Source organism: Centruroides sculpturatus, unplaced genomic scaffold (genome assembly GCF_000671375.1).
Source record: "Centruroides sculpturatus isolate CEXI.00-Female unplaced genomic scaffold, Cexi_2.0 scaffold77, whole genome shotgun sequence".
Taxonomy (NCBI): Eukaryota; Metazoa; Arthropoda; class Arachnida; order Scorpiones; family Buthidae; genus Centruroides; species Centruroides sculpturatus.
In genome coordinates this window covers 80,827-89,260 of record NW_019384320.1, presented here as the reverse complement: position 1 = coordinate 89,260, position 8,434 = coordinate 80,827, and the positions used below count along the sequence as shown (strand labels likewise).

General features: G+C 33.8%; 1 protein-coding gene and 1 pseudogene across 1 annotated transcript; both read right to left on the bottom strand.

Moving 5' to 3' along the window:
- Nucleotides 1–323: 323 nt before the first annotated feature.
- LOC111625055 lies at nt 324–4,660 on the bottom strand (annotated as a pseudogene).
- Nucleotides 798–2,032, bottom strand: LOC111625064 (alpha-crystallin A chain-like). Its single transcript, XM_023368098.1, has 2 exons — nt 1,809–2,032; nt 798–1,326 (listed from the first exon to the last, which is right to left on the bottom strand). Exons 1-2 carry the CDS (start codon nt 1,919–1,921, stop codon nt 909–911), a joined length of 531 nt encoding a protein of 176 aa, XP_023223866.1. The 5' UTR covers nt 1,922–2,032; the 3' UTR covers nt 798–908.
- Nucleotides 4,661–8,434: the final 3,774 nt, after the last annotated feature.

Here is an 8,434-nt window from a genome sequence, read left to right as displayed (position 1 = left end):
TTACTCAGTTTCGTAATTCCTTTTTTTTCGTTTCGAAGTTTCTTTTAGGAATTACAGAACAAAAAAAATTAGTGTATTCACGTAAGGATTTGCCTCAGATTATGCGGAACCGCGGTTAATCGGGGTTATAGCATATACGAAAATAAAACTCAAAACACTGAAATCGAAATAACTGTCGATTTTAACTATTTCAATAACAATCTTTACCAATTTAAAATGTATCATTGATGTTTAACTATAAACAATGCACGAAGCCATTTAAGTTTACAAAATAAATGGCTTTTCTTTATTTAATGATCTTCGAAGCTAACAACACTGCCCGAGATTCTTAGAAAAGCTTTTTTATTTATTAATGTAACAAACAATATGAAAAATGTACAGCTTATTAGGATTATTACAGACAAACAGGAGAGAAATTAAAAGAAAATTTTCTTTTTAACACAAACAGTTATTCTTTAGGAGCCACTTCCGGTTTCTCCCTCACTGAAGGAGCTCTCTGCACGGTTATAGGAACAACTCTTTCGTTAGACGGTAATTCTTCGCGTTTTTTAGGCGCTTNTTGATATTAACGTCTATAAAATTACCTTTAAACAAATGGAGGAGATTTCGTTTATTGATATACTAACGATTTTTTTCGAGGAGATCATCTCGGTCATTGACCGCAGAAGTCCCTCTTTTTCCCTTTTTACCTAATCACGAAGTTTATTAGAAAAGTGATATTGTTCTAAAACAAAAGGGTTTTGGATCGTCAAAGAATTAGCTTCGAAGATCATTAAATAATGAAAAAAAACTGCCCGAGATTCTTAGAAAAGCTTTATTTATTAATTTAACAAACAATATGAAAAAACGTACAGCTTATTAGGATTATTACAAACAGGAGAGAAATTGAAAGAAAAATTTTTTTACAGTTATTCTTTAGGAGCCATTTCCGGTTTCTCCCTCACTGCAGGGACCCTCTGCACGGTTATAGGAACAACTCTTTCGTTAGACGGTAATTCTTCGCGTTTTTTAGGCGCTTCCACCGTCAACACTCCGTCGCCACTCAGAGACGACGTCACCTTCTCGGGATCGACTTCCTTAGGAAGGACGTATCTGCGGGTAAACTCTCTGGACACGAACCCGTGTTGATCCATCTTCTCCTCGTGTTTTCCGTGTATCACCACGCAATTGTCCACGGTTTTGACGGTGATGTCTTCCGGAGAGAAGTGGCTGACGTCGGTCATGACCCGGAAGTGGTCTTTGGTGTTGACTACTTCGGAAACACCGGAACTAGAATCTTGAACACTCGTCTGGCGTCGCGGTCTGACGATAAATCCGCGATACGACCTCGAAGGGAAGAAATCATCATCCGTCAGACCCAAACCGAACTGTTGATCGAATAATCGACGAGGATAATCCCACACGTCGCCTAGTAAAGCGGGTAACAACAATCGAGACATTTCGACTTGAACCTTGCGTTGACACAGACAAGATTTGAAGCGACACTGGAAGTCGCCGTTATTTGTAGGAGAGAGGAAACTTCTCGAACATTCTGGAATGTCTGCGCATGACGCAACAGAGCGTTTGTTGTGACGTATGACGTCATCGATAAAACTCACCTTGACGTGTTGTACGTTTTAGATCGGCTTGCAAACGATTTTTTATTATTTTCCCCTTGAGAAGTTAGATCTAATTTTTAAAAATAGTTTTTAAAGTAAGATTGATAGAAGTAATTTAAATAATTTAAATAACCTTCTTCGTTATTGGTCTATTGTCAGTTATGTATGTATTATCANCATCGCGGTCTGACGATAAATCCGCGATATGACGTCGGAGGGAAGAAATCCTCATCCGTCAGCCCCAAACCGAACTGTTGATCGAATAATCGACGAGGATAATCCCACACGTCGCCTAGTAAAGCGGGTAACAACAATCGAGACATTTCGACTTTAACCTTGCGTTGACACAGACAAGATTTAAAGCGACACTGGCAGTCGCCGGTATTAGTAGGAGAGAGGAAACTTCTCGAACGTTCTGGAATGTCTGCGCATGACGCAACAGAGCGTTTGTTGTGACGTGTGACGTCATCAATAAAACTCACCTTGACGTATTGTACGTTTTAGATCGGCTTGCAAACGATTTTTTATTATTTTTCCCTTGAGAAGTTAGATCTAATTTTTAAAAATAGTTTTTAAAGTAAGATTGAGAGAAGTAATTTAAATAATTTAAATAACCTTCTTCAACTAATTTACATANAATTTTGTTTTACATTTTTGGCTAAAAAAAATAAAAAAATCTTTTAAAATTTTGGCATATTTCTATGTAATTTCGTCTAGGTCTACCATGTATCTTGATTTTTGGGGATTTGTTCGAATTGGAACATTTCGTCCAGACCGAAAAACCCCTGAATTTTTTTAGGATGGTTCGTCCAAATATATTAGACCCCGATCCTCACTACCACCCCCGTCTGCCCCGTTGTGGACCTGGCCGAACCCATAATGGGCATGCTAAAAACAGTGCCTACAGGGTAGAGTTTTAATTTAAAAAGTTATGGCGTACTATTCTGTAGTCTCTATGTAATGCTGTACGAGGACTTCAAAATTATTGATAATTTTATACAATTATTGAGTATGGTTACGTCTGTCCATTGTCTAGTCTTTATTTATTTACTTTTTTACTGTTTCTGCCATACGGGACTAGGCTAATGCTAAGTGGGAATTTGTGTCCAAAAGATTTTTTTAAATAAAATGTCCTAATAGATGGCGACACACAATTTTATAATTTGGCCGGGAAAGTAAAGCAACTCGTTGCGAGATTTATAAAATTATCAATACAGTATTGATTAATTATTATGTTAATATTAATATTGAAAATATTAAAAAGAAATTTTTCGCTTCAATATGTCCTGTTAAAATATACATAACAATATAGCATATGTTACCTATAGGCCTGTATATTATAGGCTGATGCTTGGTGCTACAATTATGCTCTACGTCTCTGACTAATTACAAGGTTTTTAATTAAAATATATTTGAGGTGGAGCGTTAGCGAAGTCTCTTCTATGTGGCTGAGAGAGTTGCATTCGTTCTCAATATCTGTTCCATCGATTTTGATTAAACTTTGCCATTTCACATTAATTGCGATGAAGAATCCAAAAATGTTATAAAAATGTGTGTCCGTGTGTTCGTTTTCAAGATATTAGGTTGTAGCACTAGCGCTTGCGACAAAGCGATATCGCACGAATCTCTCGACTTTGTCGTGCGATGTTTCAAGATCGCTAGCACGTTTTCTATGGGCTTATAGAATTGAGTTTCTTCTCAAAATTTAATGAGCCAATTTTTATAAAACCTCGCCATTTTTTATTAAATGCAATGGGGAATTCAAAACTGTAATGAAGGGCCATTTAAATGTAAAAAATGGGAGTCCATGACTTTGTTTTCAATATACAGTATATATGTCAATCTGCTTTCTAAAATGTACAATATACACGTGATCTCACATTTTTTACAAATTTAAAAAATTTTTATTTTGATTCATTCTGAAAATAAAAGTCGATATTTTTAATTAAAATATGATAAAAATTTCAGCTCGGCATTGTGACGTTACAATAATAATTACCATTCCGACTGTTATATAGGCTAGGACGGGCAACTTTCACGAAATATTCTGATAAAATGTCTTAATCTTACACGTTTTACGTTCCAATGTTCCTGACAATCATATTGATTTTCATTTCGAATAAAAAAATAAAACCAATAGTTTAAATGTTATAAGATCTAACCGTTGAGAAAGTTTAGACACTAGACTGATTTCTATAAATTATTCTAGTGAAAAAATTGCCAAAACAACACGAATTAGAACATTTTATTTGTCATTATTTAGCATTAGATTCCTTTCGAAAGCTCTTCAGTACGATCTACAAACTTTAAAACCAGAACGCAAATATAGCAAAATTAAAAAACACACAAACACAGATTCAATTAACGTAATTTTATTAAACGTATAAAACAAATAATAATTACACAGTATACAGGCCTACTATAGGCTAATAAACATCATTAATAAATAAAGAATTTTCGTAGTAAACGAGGAAACTTATTCGTTGGGGGAAACTTATTCGTTTTCTCCGTCTCCCTCACTGCAGGGAACCTCTGCACGGTTATAGGAACAACTCTTTCGTTAGACGGTAATTCTTCTCGTTTTTTAGGCGCTTCCACCGTCAACACTCCGTCGCCACTCAGAGACGACGTCACCTTCTCGGGATCGACTTCCTTAGGAAGCACTGTATCTGCGGGTAAACTCTCTGGACACGAACCCGTGTTGATCCATCTTCTCCTCGTGTTTTCCGTGTATCACCACGCAATTGTCCACAGTTTTGACGGTGATGTCTTCCGGAGAGAAGTGGCTGACGTCGGTCATGACCCGGAAGTGGTCTTTGGTGTTGACTACTTCGGAAACACCGGAACTAGAATCTTGAACACTCGTCTGGCGTCGCGGTCTGACGATAAATCCGCGATACGACCTCGAAGGGAAGAAATCCTCATCCGTCAGCCCCAAACCGAACTGTTGATCGAATAATCGACGAGGATAATCCCACACGTCGCCTAGTAAAGCGGGTAACAACAATCGAGACATTTCGACTTGAACCTTGCGTTGACACAGACAAGATTTAAAGCCACGCTGCAAGTCGCCGGTATTTGTAAGAGAGAAAACTTCTCGAACATTCTGGAACATCTGCGCATGACGCAACAGAGCGTTTGTTGTGACGCGTGACGTCATCGATAACAGTGTCCTAGAAAGTTCTCGTGTTTTCTAGGCCAATAATGCTCGAGTTTTCCATACATTTCGTGATAAAATTATTATTTAGTTTATTCTGAATAATATTAGAATAAAACAGAATTTTTAATTAAAGAAATAATAAATTTCACAGCTAATTCTATTTAATAATTTAACAATGGTTTTATTGCTTTTTTTCTCTCACTTATTCAGATTTACAGAGTAAAATTGTAAACTATTACGAATATGAGGTAATCAGTGTTATGTATTAGTTGACGAGAGATTTGATAAAATAAAATATGGTAGGAAATTAGAATAATTTTCCGACGTATTAATTTAAAAAATTCTGAATTTTTATCAAAATACAATTAGATTTAACACCGCTAGAAACTATAGTAAAACCCGTCCAAAGCGGAACCTTAATAAAACGGAAACCTGCCNCAACCCCTTTTATCTCTCTACCCCTCGACCTTTAACCACCAAAATTTAATATCATCAATTTCCCTAATAAACTAACCTCCCTGCAAAATTTAAGAAATTTTCGACAAAAAATACAGGAGTTATTAAGCTTCAAACAGAATGAACAAAATCCCCCCACACACATTAACATCCATATATACAGAATTTATCCCCGAATATTTTGCATTTCGCGACGTTTCAACGTATCCTGAGTCCAAAAACGTAAAACCCTGAAGGGGTCATTGTTCTGTGGTCGTCCTCTGTTATAACAACAGGGAAAGTACTAATTGGTACACGACAGAGCATTATCAATGAAAAAAGATGCACAAAATGAAATAACTTTACAAGATAGATAATATTTGTGCTTATCTTCTTGGTCGGGATAAGAATTTAGCGTTTTTTAAAAGAACTTTTGTACAGTATTGGCCTTACTCCTGGAAATACTNTATGTGGTCGTCCTCTGTTATAACAACAGGGAAAGTACTAATTGGTACACGACAGAGCATTATCAATGTAAAAAGATGCACAAAATGGAATAACTTTACAAGATAGATAATATTTGTGCTTATCTTCTTGGTCGGGATAAGAATTTAGCGTTTTTTAAAAGAACTTTTTTGTACAGTATTGGCCTTACTCCTGGAAATACTCCTTAAACGAGCTCTTGCTTTGAAAATTACTAGGCTACATTTGCTGTGGTAAAATTAGTTTCTTATTGAAAATTAGATCACACATTACTCGCAAAATGCCAAACAGATAACTTAGAAAGTACATTTATTTTATATGGACAATTAGCTAGAAACCACTATATAAAATATCTATTAGACAGATTTTAGAAACCGAAAACACCGTAAGAATGCATTCAATTATAAGATTGATATTATCTTTTATTGTTGTTTAATGTTCCAATTACAAGTTTAGATACTGAAAATTTTAATGTAAAAATAAAAACAAAATGTAATTTGACATATGTAAATTTTTATAACACGATTCATGTACTTAAGTTAAAGTGATAAAGACAAACTTCCAATTTTAATATACATTAATGAATATTGTGTTTATTCTATTATAAAACAATTCTCTTACTATACAAAACTTTTGAAATAGATAAAATCTATTTAATAAAGTGAAAATTACATTACAGATGGATACTTCATTGGAATAATGTAATTTTTAATTTATTAAATTGTAATTCTGCCAGCCCTTTTTACATAGATTAATTTGATAATAAAATTAGTTTTTAACAGTGACAAACTTATGCATCCAACTGCAGATGTAAATATCGCCTTTACAATTAAATTCAGAGCAAAATTTACTTATAATAGCGAGAACAATTTTTAAAAGGTAAAAAATCAAAAACAGCTTACTGTAGCCCTTCTAAAAACATAATTGTTAACGAAGAAATACTGGGTTTGTATCTTGTTTGTGCTATCACAGTCACAATATAATTAATAATAGTTGACAATCTCTTCGGCAAGAATTTTTATTTTTTTAAATCATTGCAAAATGAAAAAATATTTACAAAGTGTTCTTTTGAAAAACGAGTGAATTTAACTCTTCAAATATTGTAATCTTCAACTACAAACTCTGCAGATGCTACAAAAAGAACTCATTTTAAATCCGGACAAATTCACAGGAAAATCTATTATTTTAAAACGTTGTTATTATAGAGTACTCTTCTAAAATAACTTTACGTTTGTTTTGTAAATTCCGAATCGATTAAATCGGTTATAAGTTTCTAACTGTCGATCTTTGACCGACGAGAAAAACAAGCAAACACGTGGAAATTCACGTTTTAAGAATAAATACACAAGAATACAGTTTCACCTTATTAAAATTTCACTGTTTTATTAGAAATAAATATTTACAAACTATACAAAAGTCACTTAAAGCGCGCGAAATATCTACATATTCATCGCNTCTATTTAATAATTTAACAATGGTTTTATCGCTTTTTTTCTCTCACTTATTCAGATTTACAGTGTAAAATTGAAAACTATTACTAATATGACGTATTCAATGTTAAGTATTAGTTTCAAATATTTAACAAGAGATTCGATAAAATAAAATATGGTAGGGTAGGAAATTAGAATAATTTTCCGACGTATTAATTTAAAAAATTCTGAATTTTTATCAAAATACAATTAGATTTAACACCGCTAGAAACTATAGTAAAACCCGTCCAAAGCGGAACCTTAATAAAACGGAAACCTGCCTAAATGGGGAAAATATTCGGTGGGGCACCAGTCCGGTTTACACAAGTTTCTTCGTATTTAAAAACGGTCGAAATGCGTCATCCGATGTAACGACAACCCTAATATAACGTCAAAGTTTTATCGGTCCCACGGTTTCACTATACTAGATAATGTTAAAAAACCTCATATTTGAAACACTTTCAAATTTACAAAATTAGATTACAAATTTTATTTAACAAAGAAAATACTGCGTGTTCAGTCCTAGGGTCAGAGTCCACTTCCTAGAATGACTATGGGTGGTACTCTCACCACCTGACTTCGGTTTGCCTGTTGTATTTTATTTTGACTCAGTGCTCGGTCTCCTGGGTACCTACAAGTCTGATTTTTTTTATGAGCTCATAATTTGGGCACCTAATACTCTGTGCCAAATTGCAACTTTTGACATGTACTCCTTCATACCTCTAAGCTGGTAACACAGCAAGCTGCACGATTTTATAAACAAGACATAATCTTGTCAATAATATAATATGTTTAGTTTTTCGGATGGTTAATTCTTTTTAATTACTTTCAAAAGGAATTAACTATCCGCATCGACTAAATATGTATATGCGAAAAATTCTGTACATGCCGCTGGAAATAAAGTTGAACAATAGATTTCAAAACTTTGACACAAGAAGAGACTAAAGAAATTTTGAAGACCTGAAAATTAAAGTTAAAAAAGGCGCTACAAATGTTTTGGATGAAGGAGAAATGATAAATAAAAGTTGAATCACAGAGGAAGTCTTGCAAAAAAATAAATGAGAGAAGAAAATATAAGAACGTAAACAAAATATTCGCTAAAAAATTACAAGACTGCAGATATACATTGGCCAGAAAGCCAAAGAGGCTAAATCAACTTTGAATGAAAATAAAAAGACAAAGCATATCTAAATATTTATGGAAAGAATACGAAACTATTGATGTAATTTTTCGTAAGAGAAGGCAGACAAAAATTAACTCTATAAATGATGAGAAGAAAAATATTGTAT

Coding starts and splice junctions, on each gene's coding strand:
- LOC111625064 (XM_023368098.1), bottom strand. CDS start 1,921: ATGTCTCGATTGTTGTTACCCGCTTTACTAGGCGACGTGTGGGATTAT. Junction 1,327..1,808: donor GAGGATTTCTTCCCTCCGAC/GTCATATCGCGG, acceptor CTTCCCTTCGAG/GTCGTATCGCGGATTTATCG.